This window comes from Zootermopsis nevadensis, unplaced genomic scaffold (assembly GCF_977971745.1).
Source record: "Zootermopsis nevadensis isolate Lab colony 2312 unplaced genomic scaffold, Znev_1.0 Znev_ptg000013l, whole genome shotgun sequence".
Classification (NCBI taxonomy): domain Eukaryota; kingdom Metazoa; phylum Arthropoda; class Insecta; order Blattodea; family Termopsidae; genus Zootermopsis; species Zootermopsis nevadensis.
The window spans coordinates 12,906,613-12,928,658 of NW_028259145.1; the positions used below are offsets into that span (position 1 = coordinate 12,906,613).

General features: G+C 38.0%; 1 protein-coding gene across 16 annotated transcripts in view; it reads left to right on the forward strand.

Annotated features, from left to right (window-relative positions):
- The window catches only part of hth (Meis homeobox homothorax), a 650,834-nt gene that overhangs the window by 212,485 nt on the left and 416,303 nt on the right, over positions 1-22,046 (forward strand). For all 16 annotated transcript variants that reach the window (XM_022058903.2, XM_087348669.1, XM_022058908.2 and 13 more), the window contains one exon: positions 10,928-11,122. In XM_022058903.2, the coding sequence (XP_021914595.1) occupies positions 10,928-11,122 (195 nt within the window). The remainder of the gene's footprint in view (positions 1-10,927; positions 11,123-22,046) is intronic.

Here is a 22,046-nt window from a genome sequence, read left to right on the forward strand (position 1 = left end):
TATGCGGATCTGTCCGGTAGGAGTTTTTATGTGTTGCTGAAATATTTCGTTTGGTGTTCAGGCGCAACGTGCTACGCCTATCTCATCCTCCTTGACAAGATCACCCTTGTATTATTTGCTGTAGATTATGAAGATGTAATTTTCTTTTCTTTTGAAGTTCTAGAGGAGGTACATGAAATCTTCATTTTCCGGTGGAGGAGGGTGTGTGTGTAACTTGAAAAATATGGTACAGTTTTTGTATCTAATACAGAAAAAGAAGTGAACTCCATGTAACGAGTGTTTTCTTGTAAAGCTTACAGTCGCCCAGCTAGTCGATAATTCTCCTCGTTTTGTTTAACACGAATTTTCATTAACGTGTTCAAAGGAGCACATTACATTTTAAGTTAAATCTCGTCCTCAACCTCCCACCCTCTTTCATTATGATATATATTAATATTATCCTCCCATCTCTCCCGCGGACTTCCAAGCAGTTTCTTTCCTTCATGCTTTCCAGCCAAAATTTTGTACGCAATTATTTCCTGTCATTGCTACATTTCCTGTCCATCTCATGCTCTTTGATTTGATCGCCCTAACAATATTTGAAGAAGGGTGCAAATTATTGATCTCCTCGCTACGCACTTTTCTTCAGGTTCTTGTCACTTCAGTCTCTTCTAAATTTGTCTGTACGAAGAGTTTGTTTTCATATAGCGAACTGCCATATGTATTCGTACACCCTGTTTTTTATGTTTGCTCTGAATATAGGCTATCTTTCTTATTACACTTATCTCTTATTTACACTAATCATATCAATCGACTTGTCTGTCCGTTATACATATGACAGAGCCACTATATGATGGATGAGTAATCAACTGCACACTAAATCAAATCTTGAGTTGAAATTTTTGATCCAATTTCATGTGACTGCCAGTAGTAGTCTGTTACGCTGTAATAGTACTAATGTAAACTGCCAGAGAATGCTCATTTTGCATTTGCGACAAGAACTATGTAACTTTATTAATTGGTGACGAGTAACAGAAGACGCAACTTCCTTACAAGAGACTTGCTCATTAAGAAGACCGCTATTGTGTACAGAATAAATGAAAAATATTGGAAATGTGTCTTTTTCAATATCTAGGGCATAAAACGTTCACTATAAAGGCATATTAAACATTATTTATATACAAACCTTATCTGAGTTTCAAATTAAGTTTTGAAATTAATTTCTGAAATTTATTTTCCTTTACTATTCTGGTCAGAAATATGTTTTTCATGCTTGGTAACAAGGTTGTAAGCCAATCGTTATTAGATTAGCTGTGTGAGAGAAGTAGTTGTCTACTATTGCCAGCGTATCGACGAGGCCGGTTATTCCGCACCGACGCCATCCAGGAGAGAGAATTTATATGACAGACTCTCCTCGGCGTGGCGTACGAAGTCCGCACAGTGCGTTCTTGCTTTACAAAAGTGGGAGGGCAAAGCCCAATTGGACGAAGATTATATTTTATAAAGGCCTACTTGTGTACCACATATCTACCAAAGCATTTAAGATTTATTGAGGTCCGAATGAAATATTTGGAGCATATCGCGAATTTTCCCCCCCGTTTTAATATCGATACTTTTCGCGTATCAAGACGCTCGAGGTTCTTCTTTGTATTTTCACTCATCGCCATACCTCATTAAATTTTCATCTGAACAGAGTAACAATAAAGCGAGGTGGATTCCGATGAAGTGCTATACTTGCTTCAAAATTTTCGCAATGGGACAGAGAAGAATTAATTTAATCGACATAACAGTTGAGGAATTTTGTTACAGAAGGTTGCAGAAGTAATAGTCTGATTATTTTAACCCACTGAACCACAAAGTTATTGTGAACAGGCCTAATATTTAAAAGTTTAATTTCTGTATCGAAGAAAACAACCCGTCTCCGTTAATTTATTAATGATACTCAGGGAAATATTTTTTTCGATTTATACCAAATCACGACCTCTTCCTTTCACATACTTTCCAATTCAATATTCACTATCACTGATATTGTTCATATATTTATTTTCCTTTGTTTGAACATTAATGAAAACCTGTAATTTATAATGAAATCTTACCCATCACGTTCAGATTTACACAACTATTATCCAGTAAGGAAAAAATTCACATTCTCGATGTCAGAGATGGCCAGAGCGTGAAGCTGATTACGTATCTTCACACATCGTATTTGTATTAATGGTGAAACAAAGAAACGTACGCATATGTGGTTCTGTTTCTAATTTTTAGACTCTTGAGACTATCTCGCACTATTTCTACTACATCTGTCATTTTTTCTTAATATAATTCAGTTTAAGGACTGCACGGCCTAATACCAGGGGAACTGACGAGGGCGTTCGTAGCAAACTGTATCACAGAAATGTAGGATTTATTAAATGTGTAGCCCGGGCGCAAAGAGTAGATGCAGCTCTTATTTTAGTATTGCAGAGAATGAAAGCGTCTTCCTGAGGTTGTTGAACTATATTCTTTTTGACTTTGAAAGTTTTTGCCTCTTTCTTAGCACATATCTTAAAATTCTTTACACGTTCGATGCTAGTTGTGTTTATACAGCTAAGTTCCATCTCATCCAGCACCCATTGAGGACTCGGACTGCAAGACCCCAGACACAGTTTCTAGTGACGCCAAATTTCTTGGCATTCTTCCACTCCCACATACCTGAACCTACCTTAATTTATTTTGCCATTTTATATGTACTTCAGAACGACCCTCTCGTTTGTTACGAAATGTTTCTTCTGTCCGTTCTTTTCACATCGATTTCCACCTGCAAATAAACTCTTATATGTCTTACCCGGCCTCGACATATGCTAATCAAGATAAATGCATAAAACCTTAAAATTCATAATTCTTCCACCCATACTGACGGAACTCCCCAAGATACTGTTGCATGGAGATTATGTGAGCTTGTTTTGTGCTTTAAGTAATGGCTCAGGCCTCAACATCTCCAGTATGTTAATGCGTTACACGAAAAAGAAAAAGAATATATGTTTTTGGTTATTGTTCTGATACGTTATGAAAGGCAAAACAAAACGCATGTCATGTAGTTTTCCTTTTAATGGGACCAAGTTCTAAAAGACAGAAAAGTATTTTCAAAGAATAGAAATTTGTAGAATATGAAAGTTATTTCTGTCGCCCAGCAAATATAGGCCCACGTAATGAGTTTCCAGAAGCTTGATATTCGAAATTTAGAGCATGTTAAATGTTGATAGTCTGTGGCGTGATACTGTCCGACCTTCCTCACAATCTCCCATTAAATAATCTTACTTATGCCAACTACAGGGTCGACTGGGAACGATATGAATAAATCTTACTTTATCACTTGTTTGACATCTAAAATTAGGGGTGGAATGTTTTAAGTAATCATTTTATAATAATTTTGATATAGACAAACTAATTCCTGAGTCACTAGCGGAGAAAACGCCATGTACGTATGTAGGCCTGTGTACGACGTCATGAATATGAAGGACGTTTGGGTTTGTTTACATCGCATGAAACCAATGGCATAGGACCTATACACGGGGCGCATACAGCTGCTGTGAGAAATAGTCCATCTGTCTGTAGCACATGTAGAAGGAAAACTGAAAATACTTTGTACGCCGAACAGTTTCGGACGAGAAGTAGGCTGTTTCTTTTACCACAATTTTTAATATAGTGCTTGCTTTTCCGTGCTCGGGTTGAGTTATGGCCGAGAAATTTTGGTTCTGAGCTATTCCAGTTTCTAAGCTCCTTCACTGCGAATTCCGTTCTTTAATTCTATTTTTAGATGCAGTTTATGCTTTGTTTAGTACGATAAACTGATCTTATGGGTGATTAGAATAGTATATTATAAAAAAGCAACTCATGCCTTTGAATCATTGCACGGGTCAATAAATGTTTGCTCAGTTCATGGGTCAGACAAATATTTTGCTCGCCAGATATTTGATGAAGACCGTCATAAGTAATTCGGTTACCAATTTAATGTTTCACGCCAAAATAGAATATTAACGATAAAGTAACCCAAGATTCTTCGCTCGTCGACCTTGATTTTCATTCGTAATGGACGAGGAGACTTGTTTGCTGAGCCCTCATTCGTGTTATTTTTCTTCGTTGCAGCTGTAGAGAATTTTGCTGTACTTGCGTCGTTATTCCGCTTACAAGTACACGAGGCGTCACCGCCGTAGACTGTTTATTGCCATGTTCTCGAAACTCAACTTGAGCCATATTCTTAGTCACTTGATTTGAGTTCACATTCCCACACTCGTTTCTTTAAGGCCAATTTTAATCTTTATCATCATTTCATTTACGTCCATGGTTCTCTAATGGCTCTTCCTTTTAAGTTTTCAAAGTGTTGTATCACCAGTATGTGCACTACATGTTCTCGATCATCTTTATGTTATCTTTATCATATTGAATATTACAAGTTACGAAGCTACTCATTATGTAATTGATTTCTTCGTCTTCCTGTTATTTTCCCTGTCTCTCTGGTCGATGAAACTGGTGGTGGTGATAGTAGTATAGTTTTTCAACCAACGTAATGTGTAATATTTGAAAATGTTCAGGGTAATGCAAATTCTTGTCACTGAACTATGCACTACTTTATCTGTAGCAGGCTTTGCGTTGCGAGTAAGCGTACCACATTTCACATTTTAGTACATTGCCGTATATTTTTTAGCTGCTTCCAGCAGTAACTACTATCAACACGTTTGAAATCCATCAGGAGCATTACAAGGTTTTGATTCTGTGTGTATTCCTGGCATAGGAGGAAGCAACCACTACGCCTAGTAGACCACAGTGACATGGTGTCCCTATTGGTCTGTCGGATGGATACATTCTGACGGCGTTGTTTTCCATCTGTCCTCAGGCTCTTCCAACCGGTTACAAAGTACGAAAGTCGAGGGAACAGTTAAAGGCTTGATGGACGGGTTGGTTAGCTTTTAACTTTAGTAGTTTTGTAGTCATTTCCCGTCATTACAAAAGGTTGGGCTATTTAAGCTGCCATTTTGTATTCATAAAAGACTGCGCATGCTAAGCAGTATTGCCAATCACATCACTGAGCTCGCTGACAACAGTAGCCTGGCTAGCTTATTCAGAGAAAGTGCAACCACAGATTTTACATTTGCATACTTGATCTATTCTCTTCAGAGAGTAAACATTTGCAACGAAGGTGAATCAGAATTTGTTAATATATTTGGCCTCGTGTAAAATACTGATACAGATCGTAATTATTGTGTGTGTAAAGGATCTTTGACAGGACCAGATATCGTGTGACTGGAAAGAAACCAAGTGGGTGGTGTTCTCTTGAAGACTCAAGTGCCCGACGCGCATGCGTAGGCCCATTCTAATACGCAGAAAAATTCTGCACGGCGTTACCAAGTGTTACTTAGGCATAGACAAACCAAATAATATTTCTCATTTTGTTTTTAGTCACAAATAAAAATGTAGGCCTTTTATTTTTACGTTTAGAAGACAACGAATTATTTAATTTAGTTGCGTTGTGTAAAGATATTGCACTATATTCTAAATAATCTGCATTGTAAATGCTGTAAACTGTTTCATTACCCATAAGAATTGTAAGAAGCCTTGAAAGTGCCCGACATTGAGGCTAGCACCATACAACACTATTCTGCGGTTGACTGCAGAAATAATATCGGGGCTGTATACTCTTGTTTAGAGATCTGATGTGGGGAGTGGCAGTGTGGACTCTGGTATGCGAAGCATTTGCGCTGTTTTTTGGAAATTAAAACGGGACGGGGTGGTGCATTGATGGGACTGGTCACCGGACCGTCGTATAAATGAGTCTGTGATGACGTCAGGTAGTGTGACGTGATGGAATAATTTGACCTCGAGCGCGTGGTTTCATTTTTCATAGGAGGGTTTTCATAAAACAGCGACTCATTCTGCTGAAAAATAAACAAAAAGAAGGAACGTGTTATTGTTCGCAAATTGCTTCCGTGATCGGATGGCTCTGACTTTTTTTTGGTGATACGATTTATATTTTAGATTTAATTGTATTATGTGCAAAAGTGCTTTCACTGATGCTGCCCTCTGGCATTACAGCCTATGTTTATGGCTAGAGATAAATGTGTACTGGAATTCGTGCATTGTATTTAAAAAGTTTGGGTTCGACTAAATTATAAGTTCCAACAACTGTCGTAAATCTCGTGTGTCGTGTCACAGTTTCCGCTCCTGAACAGTAGGGACAAACCGGAAATGTGAGTTATTACACAAAGTGTCATTCATTACAATAAAATCTGATTATGGAAGGGCTTACAAAACTTATCGAACATACACAAACAAGCCCATTTTAATACTGTTACCATGTACAGCGACTATGAAGAATCCCATTTAAAAAAAACAGCTTGGGCACGTAACTGAATTTCCCAGTCTTTACTTCTAATTCAGATTATATTTTCGGATTGTAGTCTTTTCATATCTATTGGTCTGTATCTATTTTTAGTTTCTTCTTCATTGCTGTTGTGTTGAAGAAAATAGTTTGTCGGAACGTAATGACAACAGGATGTTGGAGTTTCTAAAAGGTTGCCATTGGGCTTAGCTGTGTGTTGTAGAAGGTACAGAACTGGGAGGGCCATCATTATTGCACAAAGCTTTCATTATAATTTGCCACAGGGGCCTTTTGTTACGGCGACAGTAGGTAACGGGGTTTAGCTCCTTCTCAATACGTGGACCCCAGAGACTACTGACCTTCCTCTACCCGAGGAAAAGGACGGAGATGCAGTGCCTCATCATATGCTCTGTTCACGTCCCATTTGTACTCAATAGTAAAGTAAAGTAAAGTTTGTCCCACTATACGCCATGTAGGCGTTTGGGGTGAGAGGAGGTATAGCTCCTCTCTTCCTTGACCTCGGCACTAGATGGGGGTGAGTGGTCAGCATCACGCCCCGGCCGGCTTTACCCCCGGGAAAGGACCCCGGTACCCATTGTAGAGGAGGCTGGGTGGGCCCCAGAGCCGGTCTGGACGCAGAGGCTACTCAATACTTCTCGAAATCTTTGAAGTTTTGTACTGCAATCAGAGGGTAAGCCATGTAGTTTCTTGTTCCCTTCTTAAAACTAAATACTGTTGGATCTATACCGACTACGTATCCGTAAATAAGCCTATATTTGAATTCAGCATAACAAATAAGGTCACATTTTAAGAATCGTTTCTTTTGCCAAGACTCTCCAGGTGTACTTCAGCTTGGTTATACAAGTTGAAGAATTTTCTTTTCTCGCTTGAGTATTGCTTGTTCATTTCTCAGTAAAAACTGATCACACTGTTCAAATTTCTGCACTATTCATATCCCAAGGCCCATCCTGTTTCCCAAAATACGATGGGCTTTGAATTATCGTGGTTTTTGAACGAGTGGAAAACTTGTGTGAGATTTCAGATTTTCAGGACCGACACGATGTTTATCATATAGGTTGTGACGCCCAGTGGACTTGTAGCAGTGTGTTGGAGGAACATACTGCTTCCATTATCAGGGTATGACTTGTGTCCCAGACAATGAAAGAGATGACTCCTGTCGTTTGAATACTAGTGTTATTGATGTGTTTAATGCATCCAATGTTGTGGTCATGAACTTGAAGCGAACGATATCAGCGGTTCGAGTTGGTGGGCTTGGCTACCGCCATGTTCGAGACATTCTCACCAAAAGCTATTATCGTAAACATCTAGTTAGAACAAAGTGACTGATGGAGGAACCAACACTTATGTAAGTAGCACATCTGATTTGAAGATTTCTGTCTTCTGGGTTGTTGCGCTGTGTAGTTTGGTCGATGTTAACCAACGTTTCATTCATCGCCCTGATAACGGAGGCAGTATGACCTCTGAAACGTTGGTTAACATCGACCAGTCTACACAGCGCAAGAACCCAGAAGACAGAAATCTTCATACTCACCGCTGTGAAAACCTCAAATCTTACACATCTGATTTGTTTGTAATGAAATGTTTAATTACCCGTGACTAAATTTTTAAGGCACTCCCCCCACGTCGAACTTCAAGTCCTGTGTACGATCTAGTGCGAACCGATTCGCGATCGTGTCTTTTGTGTTTGTACCCTCTCTCGGACTAGACCCGCGCCCTTTTGTTTACAGAACCGCAACATTTACATGTTACTATGAACATCATAATAAATAAAACACCTTGGATTGAGAAACACGAAATAAGCGTAGGTAGTTGATTTTTACATGAAACCTGGTTACAGGTTGATAGTTTATGTAATGCCTTGAAGTCTTGGCCTTCAGTAAGTGAACGTATGTCTAAGAGGCTTATTTCCATATTAAGATCCGGCAAAACAGGCTCCATCGCCCAACTTCTGACGCTGCGGCGTCAAGAAATTTGATCTCGGCAGAGACTGTCTTGTGCGTCCAAGGAAACATTTGTATACAGCTGTTTACTATACATATGAGACGCTGTGGGGAAGAAAGTCGTGCTTAAAAATGCCACAACAATGCTCCTAACTTAAGGGGTTTTACTGAACGAATGGATCGCAATTTGTGTTGATTCTAAGCATATACCTCTCCATCTCTTCTGTTAATTGTAATGAGAAAGAAGCACGCGATATGGACAACATGTAATTTTGATTTTCAAACTCTAAAATAAAAATTTAGCTTTCTTGGAGTTCTGAGACGGTTCTACAGCTAGTTCATTGACTGCAAGCCCTGCCTGTAACTTTAATGCAGACAAGGGTCAAATCTCACCATTTTCATTAACATTGATGCAACTGTAGAATGCTGTATATTCTGTATCGATTTACTGAACCCATGCCAAAATGAAAATGTTACCGAAAATAACTTACCTCCAAGTTCATAGCCGACTGGGATTTGAACAGTGTACCTTCCAGGTACAGCTCTGGAGCGTTACCAGTAGGCTAATTTACTCGGTCTTGTAAACGTTTGGGTTTAGTTTACGTTTTAGAAATGATAGTTTATGTGTTTATATAATGTGGATGGGTGATCAGTGTTTTCGTTTTGGACAGTATTTGTGTCGAATCGGTTCAGTGTGTGTTGCGTATGATAATGGCCCGTGACCCTCATATTATACAGGACCGTGCCTGTGCTCTGCTGATGTTGTATCTGTGGCTACTTAAGAAAGTGCGATCTGAAATGTCCTTGTGGTTTATATTTCGTATCATTACCATTCCACTTTGCATACGCCGTCTTTCTCAGGAATATGAAATATGTAAAAGAGATTAACTGCTTTAGTTTACGAGTGCTAGTGTTCCTGAAGTTGCATTGCATCAGAGTTTTAAGCTTTTCTAGGAAAGGCGATTTGATAATTAGCATACTCTGCGCTTTACTTGTACAGTCTGATACTGTTGTTGTGTAGCACTGACACAACGAATCTTGGCTGAGTTTATTTAGCACGAGTTCATCTATCGCAGATTAAACTTTATATGCTTTTCGTAGATAAATCTCACCACTGAGGGATTTATTTCACTGCTAACAGAAATATAATGCTGCTACTGACAATTTTGCACACCGATGAACTATTTTATTTTAATGTAGTAAGATTAGCCTGCTGTGTGCTGTACAAAGATGATAGGTTTCTTTTGAAATGTTTAAATGTGTTAAACAGAAATTACTTAAAATTCTACTTTAGCCTGTATTTCTTAAGCCTTAGCTCTGTTAAGTCAGTATTTCAAGACATTTACACGTTATAATACCTCCTCCATGCCCCCTGTCCTGTCAGCAATTTGAAAAAAATGCACTAGAAATTAAAATAATTAAATTAAAATAATGAAATCGGTTTTTTGTATGCAGATTTACGTTTGTGAACTAGGAAAAACGTGGTAAAAGTTCTTATTGTTATTGTAGACAAATGTTCTCAACCTTTTTAAACCTGTGCTAATATTCACTCTTCCTTACCGACTCGTGGGCCGCCATATTATTATTAAAAGTAACTAGCTGACAGTTGCAAACGAGTTAGCATGTTAGTCAATGATTGTCTTTAACAAAGCTGCCATTTATCAGATATTTGACACTGCTTTTTGCTCCAGCGATCTTTCGGTATCAGATTTAATTTCTGTTAATACATTTTTCATTCGTCCCTCCCACTGTTAGCATTGAGATGTGTTCTCGTTCGTGACGTCACGTTCTTCATTAAGCTGAGCAGTTGCATGCAGCGACTGCCAAATACTAACGAAGCATTAACAACGCGTGTTCTTTGACATCAGGTAACAGTTTTGAGTCATACACCGCGGGCCGCTGGCTGTGGTTGTTGTAGACCCCTTAATCAGGAATAGTTTGGGTTTCTATTTGACTTCTTGATCAAATTACAGAAATGCACTAATGTTCTGTCATGTTATGATAGAAGGCCAGCATGTATTATCCTGTGATGACGCATTTACTAGTCTACTGAAGACGTTAATGGGGCCGGTTTGTCGATGATTAGATACAATACGTTTCGTAGTTTTTACTCGCTGCTTGGCGTAATTTCTGTACCAGGTTAATGCAGACCTTAACATCTTGGTTTTATTAGGATTCAAGACGATTCGCTTGGAGATGGAAAGTCTGATTACAGAGACACGTGGATTACAAGTGCAGGTGAAATCTATGTCTTGGCATGACTGCGCAAGCTGGAGAAGTAGATCTCAGGTGCAGGCAACAGAAGAACGAATCATCATCTGCGATAGTACACCATAACCATTACCAGATGATTTGCTCCACATAAAGCTATGCAGCAAACTGACCTGCCTCACCTCGCTAAAAGTCGTTGACCAAGTGGACTCGTCTATCTGCGTGACTACGCCCGAAAGAACTAAATATCGTTTCTAAGTGCCGTGAGCTGGGGCACTAGGTCTAGCCTACACCAGACATCTCGATACGCTTGAGACATTTGGGTACATTTGACTGATAATCAGAGAAGGGGGGGGGGATAATTAAAATGGACTTCTGTTGTTATGCTACAGTTTCATACAAGTAATTTTTATTTTTGCAGGTTCACGAATTATGCGACAACTTCTGTCATCGGTACATCAGTTGCTTGAAGGGCAAGATGCCTATTGACCTGGTAATCGACGAGCGGGAGTCGACTAAACCTCCCGAGCTCACCGGCTCCACCAATGGTAACGACGGCGCACGCAGCAACGCCGACTCGACGTCACACACGGACGGTGCCAGCACCCCGGACGTGGTAAGTACTTTATCCCGAGTTCATTGTGCCGGCTGGTCTGGCCTGTAGAGCAGCGTTACCTTTTAAAGACACTGGTCGCTATGGTACCGCCTGCTTTAATAATGAGTTATTCTGCATTTTGACTGCGGATTGTGTTTGTGTGTTTTGTATGATTATCTGAATAAACAGCGGTTTCTTCCTTGAACACTCGTGGACCAGGCGATCTTTGTAATGGGGAAGTGCTGTATTTTTTATATGCTGCAGGGACTGAGTCTTTAATGTTACTGAGACGAGCTTCGACTTCGAGTGATGAAGGACGATCACGGATGCGCGTAAATATGGATTATCCGTGAAACGATATTTGTCAGAGTAAAACCCGAAATAAGCCTACTGAGAGCAATCCACAAGTCCTTCGATTACTAAATTTAAAGAATCATTATAGGATCATTATAAACTAATCTAATTTCGAACGTATCGTTCCATCTCCATTGTTCAATTTGACGGAAAAGTTGGTAATCACCGATAGAACTAAACTACGCGGTGTCAAAAGTCAGTTGTAGTCCGTACGTACATATTCATGAATTGTACGTTTAAATTCTGATAATTGCACTGTACTTTAAACATACTGCTGACCGGTAAATGCTGCTATTATTCATTGTGCCTGAAGCATATAGTATTTTGGGCTGTCGCTAGTTTTACGCTGTTAATTTGTATAAATATCTTTGGAATAAGGAAGTACACACTATGGGGCTGTAATATTCCTGCCATGTGTTAGGAAATATTTGTACAAAAATTGTGTTTGTGCTGTTGTCGACGTAGTTGGACGTCAGAGAGTTACCAGAAAGGAAAGTCATGTAGATCGTTGAGAGGGAGAGCTTGGGGCAGCCACATCATTCCACACTAGGAGTTATAAGGGTAATTACCTCGTTATTGATCGTCATTTTTAATTCACTTCAGAAGAGAGAAAACATATGGAAGCATGTTGGATTTCTGTCTGCATAATCATGAGCAATACTGTACGCTTGCCAATAGTGTGCAGGCCTTCCGACTGAATCTTACATCAAAATCAGCGGCTCAGATATTATCTTGTTATTACAGGAACTTAAATAAAAAAATTATTTAGTTTCCTTTACATTATTTTGTTCCTCTCTTACTTGTTTGGTTACACTCATGTGTTATTGTGTTGAATATAGGTCTATTTGTATTTGTATTAAGTAGCCACCGAGTTGTAGTATAATGCCAAAGTAACAAGAAGCATTTAAAATAACTGCAGCTCTGTTCGTAATGAAAGCAATGGCTTTACTTTCGTTCCATCCAGAATTGTTGGTATTTGAAATCACAGTTTTGATCCAACGAAAAGCCCTATTAGGTGAAATTCAGCATTTACCGTTTTAATGAGAGTCACAGCCGGAAGAAGAAACCTTCACAGCGATTGAAAAAGTTCGTCGAGAAGTGCTGATAAGTGGCGTGTGTTCGAACCATTTCGTGTCAGTGAGAGGATCATTGTCCAGAGCTGTCATTAAGCCATTTTTAACTTAAACTCTTTTATTTACATGGATAGTAAAATATAATTATGTGACAATAAAAGTATATTGAAGTAAAATTTAACTGTAGCTTTATGTGGTTGTGAAATTTGTTTCTTCACCCTGAAGGAACAATATAAAGAAGATAATATTTGGAAAGAAAAGAGAGCTGGATAAAATTCGATAGTAAAGTGCTTCATGATTTATACTCTTCACCGAATATTATTTATTATATCAAATCAAGGGCAGTAAATGGGCGGGACATGTAGCATACATGGGGAAATCAGAAATGTATACACAATTTTTGTAAGAAAATGTGAAGAAAGAGCATTTGGAAGACCAAGGCTTAGATGTGAGGATAATATTAGGTTCGATCGCGGAGAAATAAGTTGGGGATACCTGGAGTAGGGATTCCTTGCTCAGGATAATGACAAGTGGCGGTCTTTTGTGAAAATAGGGTGAATATCCCAGTTCTATTAAAGGAGATTTATTACCGATTTGACTTTTACTTTTCACAGAAACCGCAGCAGAGGATTAATTAGTTAATAAAAGTTCAGAGCTTCACAAATGGTTCTTTGGTTTCGCGGGTGTTGAAACTTGCACTGGAACAGCGTCTGGCCACCCTCGCAGCGATTGTATGGATTGCATTCAAGTTCATGTATGCAGAAAATCCGTTTTATTGTCGTTGTGTTTTATTTGGGGGTGGGGACAGCGACATTCCGATTTACCATCAGCTGAATTATACTGTATATAATCAGTTGCGTGTAGATTTACTTAGTCACTTGTAAACAGTGTATTCCCGCTATTAATAGTACGGGGAAACTTGGAAAATTAATTAAAAACAAAACTATTTATTTTTCGTCCTACAAGTGTAATTTTATTCCGAGTCTAAAGTAATGAAACTGACACTTGACACATCGAAATTACCCGTTTTTTTCATAATTGATTTTTAACTGTCACAGTTTTGAAACGAGACTAATATGTGCCTAATCTTCGTAGTTTAATTTTGATGCAAGTTAAATGCGGTTTTAACATGAACATTCGGAACTACTTTAACCAAAATAAAAGAATTTAAAAGGCGTGTGTGTACGCTTGTACACTTACATTTGGTTCGAAGTAGGTACATGTAAAGTCTCCATACAGAAATGCTACGATGACAACTGTTCAGTTTCAGATCCAAAATAAGAAAGGATGAAATACGGAAAATGTCGTTACCCATACACTATTATTAATTATAGCCTACATCCATATGCGAATTAATTAGTCCCGAGTCGTCTCCATAGACATACGTAACCTGAACATGCTCTTTTCTATATGTGTGTGTGTGTGTGTGCTCGCGCGTGCGTGCCATTATTAGACGTAGCAGTACCTGTTAATAACTAATAGGTTTATACGAGATTTAAATCTAAGCCCAAGCCTCCAGAGACAGCAGGAAGCTGCCTTAAACTGTGGAGGAATACTATCTGTATGTATTATTGGGAAGGGTTAGAATTTCCTTGTGGAAACATTTAGTTTAAAAAATGTTACTATAGCCTGTGCTACAAACTGTGTAAGATATAAGAAACATATTTGAAACAAGTAAGTTGTAAGTGTTTATTTAAAACGTATTTGTTGGAGAAATTAAACTTTAGTCCATTAATAAATATGGTGGTATCTTATATCGCATGTGTATGGGCACCATATACCGTGAAACTCATAACCCCTTTGAATTGAGTTACAGTACTGGCACTTTTTCACTTTACATCTTGCATTTTGTAATTTGTTTTAGAGGACTCAGGAAAACATTGAATATTTTTTGTTGATATTGTTACTCCAAGAATGTCAATATTGATAGTTAAATGTCGAGAGGCGGAAATTGGCTCAGCTCCCCCACCCCGGGAGACGAGACATTGCACTGGTCAGGAGTTTTTAAACTTTTATTTATATTTTGAAATACCATTTGTCATTGCCTCTTTTAATTATTTGTCCATGCCCCATATAGAGAATTAGCATGGGTGGGGTGGCAATGGTCGCCAAGCTAGAGAAGAACATTATTTTTTTTTCCCGTTGGTCTTAAACATTTGCGGTGCAGTTTATAGAACTTGCCCCGACTACTAAAATACCTAGTTACGCTTCAGCAAATTCGTACTTGTTACACAGAATTTTTTTATTTAATTACGAGCAAAGCCGTCTGATAACGTGACGTCATATAGACGTAATACACACAGCGCTGTTACCTGGTAACATGGAACGGGTTACAGCTCATCCACAGAAAAGGTAATCGATTGAATAAATACAGTATTTTGCATTCACTTTAAACAATGTGTTGACTGAGAGCGAGAGAGGGGTGAGGAGTCTGCAGACACGAAGTGTTCTTTTGTGCAGTTCACGTGCGATTGAATACGCTTGATATTTGTTAACTGCAATATGCTGAACTTTCTTCAAAGGATCTTGTTGCGGACAGATAACTTCAAAGGTATAATTCTGGCTGCCAATTGTACTGGCGTGTAAAAGGACTATGAGACTAGATTCACAAATAAATTATTAGGATAAATGCTATTGTCAATAAGGCAGACACTGTAAGTTAGGCTTTTGGAAATTACCCTAAACCGCATTAGGGTTGATGCAGCGTATCTTATTGTTCAGTAAGCATGCTATTCTTTTTTTTGTCTTCATTGTTTTTTTAAGGACAGACGATGAATATCTGCCTTGCATGAAGGTATACAGAAGAGAATTTTATTGCGTGAATAAGTGTGTTACACTGAAGTATTTCCCTCGAGTACAGTGGCAGGTGACACTGACAGCCACTAAGCTATTCTTGCAGGTACAATGACAATCTTTGTATACATACGCAATTATCACAAGACATTTCGTATTATTTAATGCATAATCAATATAGCAGCTCAGAACAGAGGAGTTTGTGTGTATAGAAGTCTACTGCAGGTTTTGAGGGCGCGTTGCCAGTACCAAGTGCCATGTCTGTATGATTTAATATTCGGTGCCTAGACAAGGCGGCGGGATTACATTAAACAGGAATTTCACCCCGCATTCACCCTCATCCCATGACGCCCCACTTTTCTTGAAGGAACGGATTCTGAGAACTGTCCATGCCTGATTATTTGTAAATACAGATGGTCGTTAGCTGTTCTGTTTGTGGAGATTTCTACAGTTTAATATTTCATGACACAAATAAGAAATTTGATTGACGTGGAAACGTAAGTTGTGTTTCAGGGACTTAAGAGTTGGTCTCCTTTATACGAAATTTACAAAGCAAAGTATCGAGTACTTATATTTCTTTTACGAGATCCAGTCAGTACTTTCGCTGTTGACTTCGTAATTTTAAGTTGAACATGATTGCCACTAATATTCTACTTGTTTTAACTTTAATGATTTACGCTATTCCTGGAACCCTATAGGCATTATAATGCAGTGTCAGTTTAACGTCTTGTTCTCGTTTCGTGTCCAGGTTAATGCTGTTATTGAGGTCCTATTGTGACTGCGCGGATTATTATGGCGAGGGAGGCGAAACAGTCCCTTCAGTTTGCAGGAGGTGTGTTGAAACCTGTCATGCTGATTTATTTGAGGTACGGTATCTGGAGTGAGAACTTCTGCCGCACTTCGGGGTGATTACTAAATGGTATTAATCTTTTCCACAGGGTGCGATAGCGTAGTTGATCAATGACCAATGAATGACTTAGTGATTCTGCAGATGTCTGAGGTTAGTTATTGTGTTGAAGTTTTGTCATTGTTTACTGTCGAAATTTTTAATACAGAATCTTAAAAAAAGGGACGGAAAATCATCTTTACCACACAGATGAATATTAAGTGTGTCATGTATGTCAGAATGATCCGGAGTCCATATGAGGCTCAAAACGGAAAATTTTAAGAAATTTCGGAGTAGCTCCAATGATTTCTGTTGGCTCAGTCAGCCATTGTGACAGGCATGTCAGCAAATTGTTCGTTAATTCACTGTGAAACACTCCAAGCTGTCAGTTGAAAAACACTTTTGAATAGACCGTACGATTCTATGATTTATCTTCGTCCTAGCACAGAAATATGGTTCTTTGTTTTTCCGCCGCTAAAATACAAACAAGAAGCAAACGTTACTAGAACTCAACATAAGCAAGTACAATCTTTTGTGTTAAGTCACTGAACTCGGGTGGTGTCCCAATCGATTAGCCAACTGGAAAGTTTTCCTACCCCTGTCGAAACTGTTCTTAGAACGTGCTATTTAAAATTAACAAGTTAATAATTAAGTATACGGATTTGTCCTTTATCATTGCGTATGGAATTAAGTGCGTTGTGTACTTATGAAATAACTCGGATCTTTGTCGCATTGACGGAGAATTCTCATGGTGTTTTTGAGATGTTCACATTTACAGCAGTGTGAGAGTTATGAGGGTGCAACTGATTTACTGTTTGTTGAGAGCTTATTCTTCACATAAATCAGTTTATATCAACCGAGAATCAGTGGCTAAGATAGCGCTTAATTTGAAGCTGTTGGTCTTGCGTAGAACTTAATCAAATTCACAACATTTACAGCTATACATCTTGAATGAATTTTCAGTTTGGTCATGGCATTGCACTCACTGCTTTATGTGATATCCTTCTATCTTTTTTTATATAACTTTTTTCTCGCTTCAGCATTGTTGATGTTCATCTTACGGTTTTACATCCCAAATTCCGACGACCCCTATTCTGCATACACTTCCATTCAGCGTCTCATCATCCCTCCTCGCTGCTCAGCTGCGTCGCCATAACGTCTCACCCTCTAAACACGGATTTTCTAACGTTATTTGCATAGGATTTCTATTTCATTTGCACACTGCATAATGGGTTTGAGTTTAATTCAATTGTTTTTCAGTGTAGGGGGCGTTTCTGAACAGTCTAAGGGATTATAAAGATAGTGAAAGAGAGGTGTGGATGAAGAGAGGGATTTTAACTTTAGAAAGTTTTGTACAATGTTAAGGGGACGTCTCAGGAATTGCGAGTAGGAGAAGTAGAATACAATTGATAAAATGTTCTATAGTGTCAAAGGTCACTTCTGGGCTTTCAGAAGGCTTACGTCCTGAAATTACTTTACCGCCACATTGTTCGACGAGTGTATTATTGAAATACGCTATTTTTGATATGCAGTGTAAGTTGGCACCAACACAAAACCGTCACCGTTGTGAATATCTGTTTCTTCTTTTTTTTAATCCTGTTATCGCATAGATAAATTATAAGAATGGCTGAGATTTAAGCCGAAATTCTATTCAGGAAATCAGTGTTCTTATGCGATTCCAACGCAAAACTATATTGTCAGGATTGACCGTCCTGTTGCTATCTGAACACAGAGCAAGTAGGGTCTCGGTGACCTGTAGGTTTTGCGTGTCGACGCACAGGAAGAAAACTGGTACACACATTCCAGCTAAAGAAAGTGAAGAATAAATAACTCAAAATGTAGCGTGATTGCGTTTTATAAATTGTGCAGTCATCCACGCCTTGTATTAGGTTGAATCATGCACTTAAATAAAGATATGTTATGACTTTATTTTATTAATATTAACGTGTCTAAGGAACATTAATAAAACGGATGTGGTTGTAGTCTATGTGTAGGGCTACATTTAGACATGTCGTGGCCTTATGTCATGTGCCATGATAATTACAAATAAATTTTAAGAAGAACGAAGGTTTAAAAATAAAATATATTGTTCTGAACTTGCTATGATCATTGACAGTGAAAAACTAATGATTGGATTACCAGTAATAAACAGTTTTTGTTTTTAATTTTCGTACTTACGTGAATAGCAAATAGTGCTTTCATAGAATGTATTCAAAATAAACTCGATGTAGTTTTAGGTCTCTTATAATGTGAGACCGCAAGCTTTAGCTTTTATACGTATATAGGTACACAAACATACGTGCATGCATACCTACACACATTAAAATGCAGATGTACCTCTGAGAAATAGTCGCAGATAATTACACCTCTCTTTTGTACTAAAGGTATATATGTGTGTGTATATAAGGACACCTTCCTAGCATTCTCAGTGGTGTCCGCTAAAATCAGTGGATACTGGACAGAGTTTGAAGCTGCACATGACATTGCAAAATGACTTGTTCTGTGAATAATGAACTGGTCAAGACGAAGCAGGGTCAGAAGTCATTTCAGACCGCCTTTCTGTCTTTCCGAGTGCTTTCATAATGCGTGACCAAGATGCAAAATTCTGTCTCTCTGACCATAGTACAGATCCATTGTGTTTTATTTATTCTTGTTTCCGACGTACAGCCTTATAGAGCGGTTTACTGAAGCAGTTGGTCCCATGTTTCTACCTTCTTGTGTGGTCAGTGTTAACAGTTGCTCAGATGGACAAGAAACGGAGAACTGTATCCGCTATTGAGCTGCGACATAAATAGATGGCGTGTCTGTCACACGTTTGCTTTGTTATTTATTAGTTGAGTGATAATATTAGCCTACAAAAATAAGGACTGTTAAGAATTCACACCATTTACTAATTGTTTCGTATGGAATAACATGCTGTATTGCAAACACCAATTTACGAGGTAGAACCTCTTGGGACGCAGCATAGGAAGCATAACAAATTTGATAAAAAAACGGCGTTTCAGAACTAAGTTTGCGTCTTGTGTGTGAACTATTCATAATCGTTACTTTAGTAGCTTGCAATTAAATTTGTTTAGATGGAAAGTTGGAATAACTATGGGCTGTTAAATTGGACGCTAGTAAAGAAAGAATAATCTCTGAATTGGGTTGCAGGTTTTAATGAAATATCAGATCTACATTTACTTTATTTCATATAAAACTTATGGTGTTCAAGTAATTTTTTTGTTTTGTAATTCAGGAAAAAGGTTGTCAATCCCGGACACAGACGTCATATCAAACCGAGAAATGGCTAGTATATATTGTCATAATAGGTCTGAACGTTGAAGTTTTTCCCAACAAGAAATATTTTAATCTAAAAATATTTAATAAGAACACGTTTTATGTTAAACAGTCGTCATCCATTCAAAGATTCCAACAAACTTCTTTATGTGGTTTTGGACGTAATGCTATGTAGCTTTTTCATTCCTTATGTTACCGTGTATAACTTAGATATTTCTCTCCTTATTTGAATTTATACAACAAGTTTTGATAAGCAGGATGAATTTACCGAGAATAATAGTAGTATAAATGTCAAAAACCGAAAGAGCGATAGTCCCATAAGGAAAACCCTCTTTATTTTTATAAGCAACTGACCGGTCTATTGCATGCTGCAGGCATCTATGGCCATCCGCGAGATGCTTATCTTGAGGACAGGGGTTGAAGTAATACCATCTCTCGTCTTTATTCTTTCTCTTTCCCGCCTCCTCAATCCACATTTTTTTTTTCCCACTCTTTTCATTTCTTATTCCCCCCACCACTCGACTCATGTGTAAGGGCGTGGCTAGAAGAGCGGTATGCATTTAGCTTGAGTGAGTGCTGCGGCTCAGATCTGCATGAGATGTAATGTAAAATACTCTTAACATGACATAATATCAAAGGAGTTAACCTTAAGCACCGCCTCTTAACTTTGTGGGTTGGGTATCTAAAGCATAAACCGTATGATAACCCACACGTAACGTAATAAGTGTGCGTACAATCTTGCTGTCTGTTGCCATGTCGGGGGGTTCGGTCCAAGACGAAACAGATTATTATCTGGACCCAGCGATTCTGCATTTCAGCATTTCTTGATAATGTCATTCAAAAAATAAAATAGTAATGATAGTTCATTTCAATTCATTTATTTAAGTGCTTGACAACAGCTAAAAAGGCCAATAACATTCAAGCACTAACAACAATACAGGATAAATTATAATAATAATAAAAGTAAACATTACAAATACAAAATCAAACAAACAATGAACTAAATATATGTGTACAATATTAATAATTCAATTTAATTAATTTATTGCATAATAATTAACAAGTAAATGAGCTAAATAATATACCTAAGTAATATAATAATTAAATTAAAATCAGTTAGATAACATACAAAATAAAATATTAATACTGAAAAAAACAGAAAAAAGATAACAATAATTATTGTTTAAATAATCATATGCCTAATGATCATCCAGTTAAGTTAATTTATTCGTGTACTTGAAAACGGCCAAACAAGGCCAATTACAGCGAATCACCAAAACAGGAACAGTAAACGTAAGATAACAGAAAAGTAGCAAAGTTATGTTGAAAAGCCATTTGTATAAACGCATTAAATTTTATTGAGTCTTTTTGAGCCTTAGTTCGTGTCATTTCCTTTGGCTGCACTGAGGAAACGTATGGACTTGATTTCAACAGTGACGATTGCACAGCACTCTGTACCGAATTCTTCCGGCGAAGAATCAACAAAGGAGGAGGATGTCAAATACCACCGTGAATTCTGCGGTAACCAAAACAAATTATACGTAGCCTGTGCATGTTACGTACACCCTCACTCATTCACTCACATTTAAGTCGGGCGTCGGGGATTTTTTCCTGTCTCCCTACATCTGGTACGTCTCTGGATTCCATTCAGCTTATTCCCTAATTGGACGGGGGACATTTTTCTTGGCAGAAGAGGACCGTAGGGTAACCTGACAACTTTTCCTGCAGTGAAATAGAGTACATGGGGCTTTACCACTACGCCCATTCTGTCATATGGCTTGTAACATATTCACAAGGTTTCGTCCTCTGTTAGAACGAATGGCAAGTTTGAACACTTTGTGAGAGAAACAATTATTTAAACCATTTAATCTTAAAAGACTTGTATTCTTTTTGTAACAAAATGCTATCTGTCTATTAGTAGCTTAACCCAGTAATGGGTTACTGCCGCCCTCTTTCGGAGGTTTCTTAGTCTTTGAAGAGTGCATTTATGCGTAGTGAGTGACAAGCCCACTGACTGTTACAAAATGCTATGGTTTTAAATTAATACGAATTGTGTTGTCTATAATTCCTATGAAAAGTAAAACCATCCAACACCATCTGCCACTACTAGTGTAAATCATAGCCCACAGAGAATAAATAGTTCTACACTATCTGATATCACAGTGTATACAATATGCCATATTGAAAGTGAGACTTTGCAAATTATTTCATATATACAAGCATAAAACCTCATATTATGAGCGTACGATTTGATGTTTAACATACATAGCGTTGAGTTTCGTATTTAAGGTGCAGAAACTCTAAAACAATCTAGGGTTAAGTTAGAAGAAGTTTTACAGTTTTAAAGTTTAACAACAGATGTAACGTACATCTTGCAGACTAGATTAGTCGTGCCCTCTAGCAATATGAAATACAATTATGCAGCCTATGCATGCCAGTGGAACATTAATTATTGTTGAATATATTTCTCTACCCCTTTTTTCTGCCTTATGTCTCATTGCGAGTTCTCTTATGAAAGTAAATAATAGCTACAAAATAGACATGATTTTTATAAGATTAA